A 16,226-nucleotide genomic window follows, 5' to 3' on the forward strand; every position below is an offset into this window, starting at 1 on the left:
CAATTCTACGAGGAGTCTATTCTTTAAGGGGATAGAAGCATCAAGTAACCATAAATCATCTAAAGAATTACATGTAAAGGGGAATGAATTATATGTTGCAATCCAATCCCATATTAAGCGTACATATGAACAATGTATAAATAAATGGTCAGTACTCTCATGGTGGTCACAAAATGCACAAGTCAGATCTCCTGGCCAACCCTTTTTTGCTAAGTTAACCTTAGTAAGAATTTTATCACGTCGGACGAGCCAAAGAAAGATTTTGATTTTTAAAGGGATGTGAGATTTCCAAATGGTATCATAGTCCGAATTTGGAATACCACCATATTCTAACCATTTATAAAAAGAATGAACAGTGAAATGATCATCTTGTGACCAGCGCCATATCAATCTATCTTCCAAATGAGAAGACAAAGTAAAATGTTGAAACTTGTGGTGCAAAGTAAGCAATTCATCCCTATAAATGCCAGTAATTTGCCTTTGAAAAGACAAACTTAAATGAGAAGTAGAGAATGCATCAGCTACAGAAATAAACCTATCAGTAACAATAGAGTAAAGGTTTGGAAATTAACTTTTTAAGGTATGTTCGCTACACCATCTATCTAACCAAAAAGATGTTGTTTTACCATTACCTATTTCTTTATTTAGTCCCAAATTGATAACTACATGATCTTTAAGGATTGATCGCCAAAATGGTGAACAAGTAAAAAGAGTAGTTTTAGTTCCATATTTACTAAGCAAAATATTTTTCCATCGACCAGAAACAGAATTATCTAGAAACCGATACCACCATTTAGCCAGAAGGGCCTGATTCATAAGCTTAAGGTCTAAAACCCCTAAGCCTCCCTGATCTTTACTTTTACATACAATTCTCCATATAATTTAAATGGAATGCATGCACCAAAATAATGCAAGAAATAAGAATGTCAAACAAAAATTCGCATCAAACAACAAAGATTCTATTAATCGTAGCTGAGTGGGAAGATGTCCAATTCGGAAATGAACTTCACCACTATTCGGAAAAAATCGCATCAAAAAAATGAACTTCACCACACTCTTGGCTCCAATTCGGAAATTTGATAAAAAAAAAAATTTTGTCAAGAAATATATTAAGACAAAAGATTACTCTCAAATAATCCACTTATATAATATAATACAAGCATTACATTACTTGTATAATATTATACAAGCATTACAATCAAAACAAACTTTTTTTAGTCTTGCAAAAAAAGCAAACAAAATTATAAAAATAAAAATAAAATATAAACAAAAATGAACTTCACGAGAGAAAAAAAAAAGACTGTTCCACCAGTAACAAGTACATTTTTGTACAATATGGTAAGATGCTTTGATCTGTCCCCCTGCAATTCGGCAGTAAAATTTGCGTATCACCAGCTCATGTTATAATCAAATTAAGGTTACTAATAAATAATTGTATCTTCTTATGAAATGATGCTCACCTCATTCCTTAACCTTGAAGTTTTAGCTGCTAATTATCTGCATCCATCTGCTGGGATATCATTTCCTCTGAGCTCACTTTCAATTTTATCTAGTTTTCAATATTAAAAGAAAGGTAATTGTTAGATAACTATCAAAGGACTTTAGCTATCGTAATCCACTACAACTGTACAAGCAACAAAAGAAGGAAATAATGATCATTGACAAAATATACAAAAAGATCTTAAATCATTTGGTACACAAAAAGGTTTGCCACGCTGACATGCCCAGTGCCAGAACATATCAAATTGGACAGTAAAGCCCATTTTCAATGTATTGATCTGTTTCAAGCAAACATAATTGAAGTGCAAGCCTATCTCATAATGGCAAGTACTTGTATTGAAGTGTCAACATTAAGTTACAGTGGAGTATTTAAAGTATTACCCTAAGGGGATGAGTGTTGAAATGTACTTCTTTGATGTTTCTTAGCTTCTTGCATTCATCAGTAATCTCAATACAACTGCTTGTGGGTAGTGATTGAATGCGAGGGAACTTGATAAACATTTCCTCGAGGGAAGGGAAAAGATCGAAAGGAAATGACTGAAGATTTTTTTTGCAGCCCCTGATATCGACCAAGTTGAGAGAGGTAAGGAACTGTGGAGAAACCTCGTGTTCTTCAGTAAAAGAAGAAAATTCCAATTTGAAATCATGAAGGGAACTGAGCTGCTTGCAGATAGGCAAGGTTATGAGGGCAAGAGAATCGCCATAGATTGTTGTTAGAGACAAGGAGAAGTCTGGCTCAGTCGTCTCTATTTCTTTTAATGCAGAGTCCCAAGCTGGAATGAAGCCAGGGCACTCCCGAAATTTCAACATATCCAGGTTGACCAAGGACTTTACACCTTTCATTGACCTCAGTGATTTACAAGATATAATTTTAAGGGACTTCAAACTGATCAAATGCTCCACAAATGTAATGGAAGTGAGTGATTGGCACCCCTCTATTATCAACCATTGTAAAGCCTCAAAAGAATGCAAGTCCAAAGATTCCAAACTGGAGAAGTTGGATATTTTTAGATAATCCAGAGAATCCAGAGAGCTAATTTCATGGAAAGCTAATACTTCATCCAACTTAAGACTTGAACTCTTATCCACTTTCAAACTTGTCTTATTATCGAATAATCTCAATTGATTAATACATCCAGTTCCTCTAATATCTATTGTAGAGAGCAGAGAACTGTATGGAAGAGGCGGTAGTTGAAAAATTAGTGGACACCATTTAATTTTGAGTGTCTCTAGAGAAGGAAACCTCTCCAACACCTCAGATGTAGCAGATCCTGAGAGGGGAAGATCCACTAAGTTAGGGCAATGTCTAATTGTAAGTTTTTTTAGTTTTTTAAAGCAAAGAAATTGTTGAAGTTGGTCACTCCATACCCATTTTTCGAGATCTGGCATCTTTTTTATCTTCAACTTTTCCAGAGATGGAAATTTCATGCTTTGACGAGTACCATAGCACTGAGGTCCAATTTCCCTCACAGCCAATTTAGACAGCTCCAAACACTTGAGAGACTCCAACTCCCCTATAGGTGGAAGCAGTTCCCATGCTTTACAACCCTTTAGAAATAGAGACTTCAGAAAAATGAGAGAGGGCTCCAACCACGTGGGAGAAGCCACACCACCATATCCAACTATAGTAAGCGATTTTAGGTTTGTGGTTGGTTTAAGGCCCTCCAGAACACTTTCGTTCTCTTGTTCACCATGTTTCCAATCTAAATACAAGGCATCAAGCTTCTCTTTCTCTGCTAGTCTAGCCTTGCTTGCCTCTGTCTTTGATTTTACGTTCTCAAGATTCCAGATGTGGAGAGATCCTCCAATCTCCTCCAGAGAGCCTAATTGTTCTATCTCAAAGCCTTTCTTTTGTTGAACAGCAAAATCATTCAGCTCTTGCAGAGAGGTTAGTTTCCCCACACCCTGTATCTTAGAGTGCATCAAATACTCTTCAGCAATAAAATGCCGCAATCTAACAAGGTCACTAAAATTATCTGGCAACATAGACCACATTTGGCCAATTTGAAGCACTTCTAGGTGATATAGCCTACATATTTCTTCTGGAAGGGTCTGAAAAGATTTGAAATGTGGCGGCGAAATTAATTTTAGATACCGGAGGCTAATAAAATTCTGAAAGTTTAAATTATGTGGCTGAACCTCAGGAAATAGAACTAATCTCATCGCGCGGAGAAATTTTGTTTCTTTGAGCAAGTCCGAAATACTTCGGAAAGTACCTGAAGACAACTCATCCCAATTAAATATAGTGCTTAGATGCTCTCCTTTCAAACATGTCAATTCCCTGGCTATTGCTTCTTCACCTCTTTTTGTACTGGTAAAAATCGACAAATGACGTATGGTTGGTGGAATTTGTCTAGATTTGGGACCATTAATGGTTAAACATTCTTTGAAGGCAACCATATCTGCCAAATCATGAATCAAGTCATGAAATGTATAATGCACTTCATCATGTCTTGTTTGTATGGTTTGAAAGAAACCACGGTTAAACAGATCATTGAAGTAAGCTCTCCCAATATCCTCCATCCTTTTCCCTTCAAATCTTACATCGAGATAACCTTGAGCCATCCATTGATATACCAACTCCTCACATGTAAAAGGGTGATCCTCTGGAAGAATAACACAATATGAGAAACACCTTTGGAGATGAAATGGCATATGCTCATAACTTAATCGTAGTGCCGACATAATATGATCTTGACCACTTTGAGATTTCCACTCTTCGCTATCCCTGATTTCCATCCAATACCTCTCATCAGGGTTTTCTTTTAATAGAGCACTCACAGTTTTTGCTGCTAGTGGGTTACACTTCAACTTATTGGCAATTTCTTGTCCGATTTTTCTTAACCTGCAATTTCCTCCAAAATTTGGATCATTGAATATGCAGGTACTAAAGAATGATAAAAATGCATTCTCATCTAGACCCTTCAAAAGAATTTTATCTGTTGCATCGACAATTTTGGCAACATTATGGTTTCTAGTCGTCACTAGGATTATGCTCCCATTCCCCATACAATTATTTAATGGAGCTACCATTAAATCCCATTGGCTCTTATCTTTATCTTCCCACATGTCATCCAAAATAAGTAGGAATCTCTTAGACCCCAATTCGTTTTTTAGTTTATTTTGGAGCTCATTGAGGTTAGTGAGGTCACATTTTGTGCCACATGCACCTTCTAGCATCTCGCGTGTAAGTCTGTTAATATCAAACCGAGTGGACACACAAATCCATAATCTTACCTGAAAATAGCTATGAACTATTTTATCATTGAAAACTTGTCTAGCAAGGGTAGTTTTCCCCACACCACCACTACCAACTATTGCTAGAACAGAGACCTTACCAACTATTGCACTTTCCTCATTTGTTAATAGGTTCACTAGTTGGTCACACTCTTGGTCTCTCCCAAAAACTCTAGGTTCAGTGAAAAATGATGATGTTTGGCATAATTTTGTTGCTTCAGTTTTACAGGCAGCTATATATTGTAATTCTATTGTCACAGCCTTGCGGACATTCGCCTCAGATTTCTCCAATTGCTCGGCTAACTTATTCATCCTTTCGGACAATGAGGTTTTCGATAGTGGCACAAGCGCATCTGGTGCAGATCGACAAGTCATCCCCTCCAAAGTTGAACGGATGGAATCGATTGCGGGCAGAAAGCTTGAAGAAGAGGATGCAACTGATGATTTATTGCTGGAGCTTGCTTTCTCTTGGGTTGCTGTTTGAAAAAATATACCAAATACAACAATTAATTGAATCCTAATATATGACTGTAAAATAATAGAAGGATCATCTTCCCTAACTTCTGAGAAGTAATATACTAATTATGGGGTAATCAGACAAGACAACCCTAGATTTTTCATGCTGGATTGTTCTTCCATAAGTGTCACAAGTACATTCTTGATTGTAATTACAAAATGTATTTCTATAATGTTTGCATGATTGTATCATTTCCTCAGGTTTATGAAATAACACATACAACTATAACAACAGAAGCACGTAAAAGTATCGGTAATAAACTAATAATGAAGGTTACTTGTACCAGAAGTCTGAAGCTAGCTAATTAATATAGTTACAAATTTACAATCTTGAGTTCACCTCGGCATGCCGTACAAACATACTACCAATTACAATATGGACTACAGTTATATAATACTATCAAGATGACCAGATCTATTGTTTGTATTCTTACGAATAAGTCAACGTGAATATCATTTGGTTTATTAATTTATGGTTTAGATCTTCGAGTTTTATTTTAAGATGGAAATTTAATTAAAATTGAATCTGTTGGAGATGATAAATTTTGGTGTATGTAGCATAACCAATTTGGTACATTTTAAAACATTACCCCGGTTTTTCTCTCTTTGTTTCTTGGAATTATAATAATTACCAGTAAAAGAAAGAAAGGCAATCCGTGATTATTTGGTTTTTCTCTCTTTAATGGTACTTGGTGGTCTGTTGATCCGTAGTTGATTTGTTGTTAATTGTGGATTTTTGACATGGGAGTTTACAAAAAAAAAAAAAGTCAAAAGTCATGCAACTAGATTTAGGATTAAAATATATAAATATATAGAGATGGGCTATGGTGCATTGCAATGCATGGAGAGATTTGTGCATTGAACCATAAATTTAAAATTCAAAATTCAAATGGCCGATCCAAACCGTTCATCTTGTTCTCCATATTAATATGTGCTTGGAGACCAAATTTTACATTTTTCTGAATTGTTTTACTATTTATTAAGTATTTTACAAAATTGTTGATCCAACGGTGGCTGCTGATTTTACTGTTTTGTTAAGCCACGTTGGATCAACAATTTTGTAAAATACTTAATAAATAGTAAAAAAAATCAGAAAAATATAAAATTTGGTCTCCAAGCACATATTAATATGGAGAACAAGATGAACGGTTTGGATCGGTCATTCGAATTTTAAATTTTAGATTTATGGTCCAATGCACAAACTCCTCCATGTATTGCAATGCACCATAGCCCATCTCTCTCTCTCTCTCTCTCTATATATATATATATATAGAGGTTGGCTAAGATCAAAGTGGTAGTTCCTGAGCTTTGGTGCTACCAATTCGTTTTTTAATTTTTAAAGTTCAAAACGTCGATCCGAACCGTTCAAGTTGTTCTCCATATTAAATTGTGCTTGGAGACCAAATTTTACATTTTTCTGATTTTTTTTACTATTTATTAAGCCACTTTCAAAACAGCTGATCCAACGGTGGCTTCTGATTTTACTGTTTTGTTAAGCCACCGTTGGATCAGCGATTTTCAAAGTGGCTTAATAAATAGTAAAAATATTCAGAAAAATCTAAAATTTGGTCTCCAAGCACAATTTAATATGGAGAACAACTTGAACGGTTTGGATCGACGTTTTGAATTTTGAAAATTAAAAAATAAATTAGTAGCACCAAAGCTCAGGAACTACCACTTTGATCTTAGCCAACCTCTCTCTCTCTCTCTATATATATATATATATATATAATTTCAATCATGAAAAAGAATATACATCTTCAAATTAATTATGATTGTGTAAATATGAGATAATTATGATTGTGTAAATATGAGAGAAGAATAACATTTCCCAGGTACCTCTCTGATGAATCTCGTCGTGCAGCCGGTAGTAGTCCAATTCGTCAAGCAAGTTTTCAGCTCGATACGTGAGTTGCTGAAGTTTCTGAACCAAACCCTCCAGTGAACTATTGTGGGTGGGAAGGCCGCGGGCGTTTTTAAGCAGGGAACCAAGCTGCAACAGCTGGTCCTTGAGGGTCTCGAGCTCGTCTTCAAGGCCTGTGCGCTTTGCCCATGCTTCCAACAATGCAGTTACAGTTTTGTCGACCAGAGAGCTCATCAACCAGCCGACTGCCGTTAAGGTTATTGACACAGGATCCATGTTACTCGCGCGGGTATCAAACTGGAGAATACAAGTATGAAAGTTTTCTTTTGGAAGAGATTAGATCTAAGTTTCAAGAGAACGATAACTAATTAAAGTGTTGGTTAACACTTCACACTTCACTCTGGGAAGAGACAATTAAGATAGTCAATGGGTTTGCTGTAACTGAGACATGTCACATGTGTAAATTATAGTCAATGGGTACATACTACAGCTGGTTAATTTATAACTCACTATACTATTGTTATACACACCAAGTAGGATGGGAAAATCCGGTTTTTTTAATATTCTAAAAAAATACAAAATTCCAAAGTAGCCTTTGTTTTTGTTTTTTGTTTTTTGTTTTTTTTTTAAATGCTCAGGCCGCTAGAATACCCTTCCAAATTTCATTTTCTTTTAATTTGGAGGATATGTTGTTATTTTATCCATCATTTAGTGTTATTATATATTTTTTTATTTGTTATATAATTTTGTTATTGTGTTATATTGTTGTTTTTAACATATTGACCGTTATGTTTGACAACGTTTTTTTACATGTTTATTAGTTATTTTGTAATGTTTGATGATGTTAATTTTGTATTGGTATTTTTATATTTTTATATGATTTTATTGGCAAGTCAGTTATTATGAAGATTTTGAACATTGAACTTTGGCAAACAACTCCCTATCTTCCACAGATACTTTTCGTATTCAATCAAAAGAAAGGAAATTTTGACAATATTATAGAGGAAATGCACAACTGATTGTCAATACATCAAAAAACAAAATATTCCAACCCAATTATTACCGGACCAGAAGCTTTTATACAACCATTTGATAATCTAAAAAACTGAGCATTTATTACACGCCATATCATCTGCAATCTTATTTACAACCGAAAAAATTTGGTTGTCATAATTATTTATTTAAATAAGTTGAATCTTATATATCAGCTAAAATTCTTGTTTTCATATATTTGACAGATATAATGCGGCGATTTTTATTAATATCCCTAAAACAAATCAAAATTTTAAAAATGCCCCTGCTCCCAATTTTTTTTAAAAAATGCCCTGACCGTCTGGGGTTCGGGCGGCCCAAAAAAGCCTGTGAGGCGCCACCCCCTGGGGCGGCCCAAAGCACAAGTGAGGCGCCACACAGCAGGGCGCCTCATGTGTGTGTGTGTGTTTTTTTTTTTTTTTTTTAGAGAAATCTTAGTATTTTGATTTGAATAATTTTGTGAAAAAAGTTTAGGGTTTATGTATATGTGTATGTCAAAAAATAAAATATTATGAGTATGTCAAAAAATGTAAAATTTGGTCTCCAAGCATATTTTATAATAGATTGAACATCTAACGGTTTTAATTATATTGTTACGCTTTTAATTATATTGTTCAACTTTAATTGTATTATTAAACTGTGTTACAATAACGAAATGTAAAGTGCAAACAACATAAAATATGCGCGCCAATGTAATACAGCGGTCCCATAGTAAAAATACTACAATCAGAAATATATTACAATAAACAAAAAAGTTCACACAAGCAAAATAGCAAGTTTATCTGCCCCTACCACGACGTCTCAATAAACCTAACAAACGACTAGTTGTACTGGTATGAGCTGCAGGTGCGGCATTACTTGTAGAGGCTTGGCTACTAGATGATTGGCTCGGAGGAGGGGGGGTTGTGTTCTACCAGTTGCTTCAGCAACAACTCTAGCATTTTCTCTTTCGTTGTGCGCGTTTATGGCATCTGAAAATAAGAATACAATTCAGTTAGTAATATAATAAAATCATAAATGAATTCCGAAAAATGCTACATACCTGCGTTGCGCCTGTCAGAAACGGAACGGCGAGCCTGATTTCCCGATGGCCTCCTACCACGTAATCTTCACGATCAAAAACACAACCTGTGCACACACTGGCCAGTACGTGTTGACCAACCGTAATCTTCACGATCAAAAACATATTTTATTCCTTTGTGCTGGTCTGATATCACGCAGAAAAACTTCCCTTCCCCAATCACCCGTCTTCTTAAAAACTGCATAAAGAATCCCCAGTTCTCGCCATCCTCTTTATGAACAATTGCAAACGCCAAAGGCAACAGCTGGTTCTCAGCATCATATGCGCATGCTATCAGTAGCCTCCCCTCGTAACGGCCAGACATGAAGCATGCATCAATGCTGATAACGGGTCTGATGTATGGCACAGCCTGGATACAAGCACCGAAAGCCCATGCTATGCCCTTGAATTGTTGAGCTCCCTCTATTAGTACTCCGTCTTTATCAAAAAAAGGGCCATGCCATCGCTCATATACGGTGCCGACATTTGTACTTGCCATGGCCTGGAGCAATGGTGCCAGATAGCCATACGAATCCTTCCAACTACCGAAAATCCTGCAGATAGCAAGTTCACGGCCTCTCCACAGCCTGTTGTATTTTGGGATTACATATTTGTATTTGTGTCTGACGGTCATAGCCACCGCCTTGATGCTCATCGATGGATCCAACTTAATGTCCTCCTCAATTGCATCGGCAATTAGTGATGTCGTCAGCTGCGCATGGTCTGTCCTTGTGGACGCAGACTTGCATGTATGAGGTGGTTCACACTTCTTAATCATCCATGCTTCCCCTGAACCCACAGGGGTTGCAAAAAGGCGGAACTCGCAGCGCGGGTGAGTTTTACACAGCACAACTAACCTTGTTCGGTCCCTTTTGTGTAGTATACATTCCCAGTTGCCATGAACATGAGTCTCATTTATTTTCTTTACAAGTTCGTCTATGTTGGTATAAACTTGCCCTGCGGCAAGTTCTTTATTGTATTCAACACGAGGACCGAAGAAACTAATGTCTGCCTCTTCGAAAGCTGTGGTGTCGTTGAATGTGGCGACCGGATGCTTACTTCCCCAACCTGTAATCGGGAATTTTTCTGCCCTGGATAAACCTGGTACATTTGCATCACCATCTGATAAGTCATCAGCTTCCCAAACCCCTTGGTATTCGTCCCCCGTTTCCATTTCCCTTTCTGGTATGGCATCAATAGCATCAACATCAATATCAATATCATTTCGATTAACGGGTACCGGTCCTGACTCTGGCATAGTTGGAAATCTAGGGATTATGGGTGTCTGTCTGGGTGGTGGTGGCAACTCTTCAGTATTTTCTGGGGAGTTGTGGTACCCCTGGTTGTCATAACCGGGGCTGTGGTACCTCTGGCTGTCATAAGGGGACTGCTGGTGATATTCCTGGTTGTCATAAGGGGATTGCTGGTGGTACTCCTGGTGGTCATAAGAGGAGTGCTGGTGGTACCTTTGGTTGTCATAAAGGGAGTGCTGGTGGTACCTTTGGTTGTCATAAAGGGAGTGCTGGTGGTACCCCTGGTTGTCATAACCCGAATTGTCATAACCTGAAGGTCCCGCCCCAGCCGAACTTGAAGGTCCAGCCCTCGTCCGGGGAACCCTCTTCAAATATATGTCCATCACCGGGACCCCACAAGCCACAAATTGAGTATACACAACTCTCCACAAATTGGCATCTGTTATTGGAAACTTAACAAAGTAAGGTCTACCCCCCACACGTGAGTTGTCAATCCGTGTAGCCAATTCTATTTCATACCTGTTAGGGTTTACATATGTCTTTTCGTATATTAGCTCCTTCAGTTCCTCAAATGTGGTATTTTCATTAATCTCGAAGCCAAATGCGACTTCTTTCGTGTAATGCACGCCATCTTCATCCCTTTCTAGCTTGCCGCCGACATACAGTGCAACTAACATCTCTTCTTTAACAAACTACATTTAAAAAAAAAAATTACAAGTATTACATGACATAATAATGGGTACAATAATAAATGACTAATTGAAAAATAATTAAAAAAAATTTAAAAAAAATTACAATGTTGCTACAGTACGTGTACAGCAATTGCTACAGTAAATATACGGTACGCTACAGTGCTTGTACAACTAAATTGCTACCCTAAACATACAGTACGCTACAGACAATGTACAGTAGGCAACAGTAAATGTACAGTAGGCAACAGTAAATGTACAGTACGCAACAGTAAATGTACAGTACGCAACAGTAATTACAACAGTAAAAAATAACTACAGTAATGACTAATTATTATAATTAAAAAACATACCTATTCACTCAGTTTCTCGCCTCGAGCGAAATTCTCAAATCGAGAAGTGACAGAGGCAGAAAACGGGGTTTAAATCAACACACACATGAGGCGCCCTGCTGTGTGGCGCCTCACTTGTGCTATGGGCCGCCCCATAGGATGGCGCCTCACAGGGAATATTGGGCCGCCCTGGGCCCAGGCGGTCAGGGCATTTTTAAAAAAAAATTGGGGACAGGGGCATTTTTAAAATTTTGATTTGTTTCAGGGATATTAATAAAAATCTTCGGATATAATGTGTATAATATATATAGCTACTACTATGATATCTTTAATTTGCACAATGTCGATTTTATTTTTCATTAGAATTTATTATACTAATTAACTTTTTATTTATAATTAGATTTAGAACTAATCTATTTTAATGTCATTTACGAATATTGTTGAATATTTTTTTTCATCTCTATTTTTGCATGAGATTTTTTTTAAGCTCTATTATTGTATGTCCCGTTACAACGAACGGACACGATACTAATATATATTTAGGCAAAGTTAATTTGGAAAAACTAAATTCTTCTTTCTTCGCTCCTTAATTATTTGATAAAAATGAACGAATTAATTAGTACGATTTTGACAATTAGTAAGTCCGATTCCCATCAGACAGTAAAGATAAAAAGAAAGAATTAATTAAAATGCTGAAGTCCTCTACTCATGTGCACGGTTTTCAAGAGAAGGAATCATACCGTTCTGTTCATGAGTCTGCATCGTCTGCATAAACTCAAAAACACATCTTTTAAGTTAATAGATATCGGCCGTCCGATTGTAAACGGAGTTCATCCGGCCTCCACTCAAAAACATAGGATCTTTAATGTTAGTGCAGATTTAATTTACACTAATCTTAAAATTAAATCGGACGGTCCAGATATATCAACTCAAAAGATTCCTTTTTGAGTTAATGCAGAGGATACGAATTCTCTGTTCATTAGTTAATTTGCCGACAATGTGTTATTAGAAAAATGCAAAATAACATAAATCCCTTCTTTCTATGCATCAGCGTGCAGAGCAGGATGAGGTCTGAGGTGCAAGGAACGAAGCATTCATCATGCATGCATGTGCTTTCATTTGTTTAATATGGTTGATTTAATCGAGTTCAGATCCAATATTATTTGCACCAAGCTCCCCATGTGTATATAAACAAGAATAGGAAATTAATTACTAACAGACGGAGTATCATGCATGCATGTGCTTTCATCAGTTTAAACTAGTTGTATATTAATTTACTAAAAATAACAAAATGAAAAATAAATTTTACTACGGTGGTTTTGACGTATAGTAAATAAAAAACCTTAAAGAATATTAAAAGAAGTGGTGACTAAAATTATTGATCTCAATAAAGCACCTTCCTAAAATTTTGATAGTTCAAGTCATGAGAAAATAGAATTTCAGTGAGTCTATGCTACTATGCATATTACTATTTGGCTCGTGCTACGGCTCAATATTCGACTTTTCAAAATCCTAACGGTCGATCCGAACCGTTCATCTTGTTCTCCATATTAATATGTGTTTGGCGACCAAATTTTACATTTTTTGAAATTGTTTTACTATTTTTTTAGATTTATTGAAAATCACTGTTTTTGGATGGTCCAGAATTTTCAGATCAAGTGATTTTCTAAATATCTAAAAAAATAGTAAAAAAATTTTAAAAAATGTAAAATTTGGTGTCCAAACACATATTAATATGGAGAACAAGATGAACGGTTCAGATCGACCATTAGAATTTTAAAAACTCAAATATTGAGCCGTAGCACGGACCAACCCGTGATATGCATAGTACCATAGACTCACTCATAGAATTTTGTCTTAAAAAAGGAGAGAGAAAAATTAACTCGTCCAAAAGTGAAACCTAAATTTGTAATATAATTTTTAATTGTTGTTCATTAACAAATTCGCTCTTTGGCTCTTAATTTTCTCTGGTAAGATACTAAGATGCTAAGCATATTGCATTTGCAAGTATTTCAAGTACGAAAGATTATTTTAAGAAAAACCTTCAAAGATAATTTTCTGAATAGGATGAGACAACCTGTCACCATTTTGTTCTATTTGAAATTTCAAAAATAATACAATAAGTATTTTTTATGTGCAATCTGGATTTCTATTCAAATCTGACACACTTCATAACTAACATTACCCAAAAGTACAGACAGCTGAGCAAAGGCAGAAGAGGATTTGATGAGCAGAAGAGAATTTGGAGCAAGCCGCCCCCCTTCAAAAATTATGTTAGTATCTCAATCAATAAAATATATAAATTTTTTAAAAGAAAAACTTTGATTCATTGTTTATTTGGAATTAACAACAACTTTGACAAATAAATAAAATGATTTAATTAGTATTTTGCAAACCACAATACTAATGATTTAATTAGTATTTTGCGGCCCATTTGGTTGTCAGATTCATTTTAAAAAATAGTTTTTATGGTATCATTTGATTATCATCCAACTTATTTATTTGAGATGAATGTAAATAAACATTTAATTCGTATGTAACTAAATTTAGTGATTATTATCTAAATTTAATTATCTGATTCAAGTTTATTACCCCTGTGATTCATCTAGATAGATTTAATTTGATGTTTGTTTAATATGTTTCATTTAATTTGTTATCATCCATATGAATTTTGAGGATATAATTCTTTCTAAAAAGAGAAGAATGTGACATTTGTTAAATTTAACAATACTTTTAAATACTTTTAACAGTAATTTTAAATTTATTTTTCTAGACTTATTTATAAAATTAAAAAGAATTAACATTATTACAAACACTTATGAACAACTATAATGAAATTTTGTACTTCAGTTGCATGCATGCATTGCTTCACATTACAATCAACAAAAAGTTCGCATCAGAGAGAACACGTGACAAATGAGAGAGCGCTCTTTCTTCAGAAATGCAGGCTCTACCGCATGTAAATCCGCTCTTTCACGGAAGAGAATTTGCATTGGGGTTTTTTGTTTTCGTTTTTATATTTTAAAAAGCACGCATGATCATGATATTGGAATGCAACATAATTTTTAATTTATAAAGTATTATTTTAAAGTAATGATTTTTCTAATAGTTTTTATTGACCGTTCTCTCTTCTATAATAATAATTGATGATATGGTCACTAAAAATTAATTGCACGAGTATAGAAATTTAAAAATTCAAAATAACTTAATTTATATTTAGTACTTGAGAGCTATTTTTTAATTTCTTCTTAATTTCACTTATGTAGACGTTCTTAGACTTCTAAGATCTTCTCTCAATTACCTACCGAAACGAGCTGATGCAAACGTTAATTTAAAAACCCATTTAGGTTACAACTGATTGATGACCGTTGCAACTGTGGGTCATGTCGGGTTGGGTTTGCGTCAGGTCGGGATTTCGGAATTTAGGGTTCTAAATAGCTAGCTTTCGTATCATAAGTTCGGGAATTGTCATAAATTAAGATCTTAGAAACCTAGAAAACATAGGAAGCCATTCAAATTCGGATAAGAGACAAACCTCATTCCTGTAAATATATGTCTAGTATCTACATTTCAGGTAAACCACTGTTAGAACCATTTAGGAGCAATCATCCGGTTATAAATTGTTATTTTTTTTTAGCTTATTACATGCATTCTCTCTTTCCCAAAAAATCTTAAATATATTCTGGCAACAGAGATTTGCTTGAATTTTTGTCAATAAGTATGTATTGATTTGCACAAATCAGTTGTCTTCATTATGGTGCTTGATATATAGTTGTAGCGGAATGCAGTCGTTTCTCTTTATCTCTTATAATCTGATTTTTCATAATTCAGAGTGTGGACTAAATCAAAATACAAGAGTGAGACTACGGTATTATGCATAATGCATGTGGGTCCATATTATAGATCTATATTTTTTTCATTTTTGAAGTCCAAACAATTAATTTATATTGCTCAATATGATTTCTAAATGAAAATGCTTGGATGCCAAATTTTACATTTTTTTTTACTATTTTTAAACAAGTATTGACTTTTTACCTATCTATAAAAAATAATAAAAAAGTTTTACAAAAATATAAAATTCGGCCTCAAAGTATATTTTCAAATGTAAATCATAATGAACAGTTTGAATTGACTGTTTTAACTTGAAAATAAAGATATAGATTCGTAGTACGAACCCAAATACGCTATGCATAGTTCCGTAGCCCAACAAAATTTTGATATACAATTACCTTGCTCCTATCAGACGTGATTTTTTCCATTAATTTTTAGACGTGATGTGTTTACCAAATTAATTAAATTAAGATTTTAACAAAGTACCAGCCTCCACCTAGTGCTACTACCAGTGAGGAATGAAAGGGCAAAAGCAGTCTGAAATATTTGTAGTTAGCATTATCCCTAGCCCATTATCTTGTGGCTTAGTAATAGTAAACTTAGTTTACTTTTGGAGTTTAGCTATATCTAGATGTTGGCTCATATGTTACTTGGTTGTTTTGTGAATGTTCTATACTTCTATATACTGTCGGTGGATAGCAACTCAGGGAGTGGTTCCCTAATTGCTAACTATTTCCAGTAATTAATTGTTTCAGCAATGAAATAGGATTTTAGCCTTTTAAAAAAAAAGAAAAAAAAAGAAGATTTTAACAAAACTAGAGCTTGTTTACGTGCTTTGCCACAAACCTATTGTCATTTATTGGTGTTTTATAGCAGACAATATAAAATGAAATAACCAGCAAAACTCAATCT

At 35.0% G+C, this 16,226-nt stretch overlaps 1 protein-coding gene across 2 annotated transcripts in view; it reads right to left on the reverse strand.

Annotated features, from left to right (window-relative positions):
• Positions 1-1,109: 1,109 nt before the first annotated feature.
• LOC144544176 (putative disease resistance protein RGA3) overlaps positions 1,110-16,226 on the reverse strand; it is a 39,605-nt gene continuing 24,488 nt past the window's right edge. The window contains exons 1-3 of one of the 2 annotated variants that reach the window (XM_078292594.1): positions 7,093-7,530; positions 1,882-5,213; positions 1,110-1,549 (exon numbers count right to left, since the gene is read on the reverse strand). In XM_078292594.1, coding sequence (XP_078148720.1) covers positions 1,490-1,549; positions 1,882-5,213; positions 7,093-7,393 — 3,693 coding nt within the window. In that variant the 5' untranslated portion in view covers positions 7,394-7,530 and the 3' untranslated portion in view covers positions 1,110-1,489. Of the gene's footprint in view, positions 1,550-1,881; positions 5,214-7,092; positions 7,531-16,226 lie in introns of those variants that run through there. The other variant, XM_078292595.1, reaches the window with a different exon arrangement.

This window comes from Carex rostrata, chromosome 26, assembly GCF_964058835.1.
Source record: "Carex rostrata chromosome 26, lpCarRost1.2, whole genome shotgun sequence".
Classification (NCBI taxonomy): Eukaryota; Viridiplantae; Streptophyta; class Magnoliopsida; order Poales; family Cyperaceae; genus Carex; species Carex rostrata.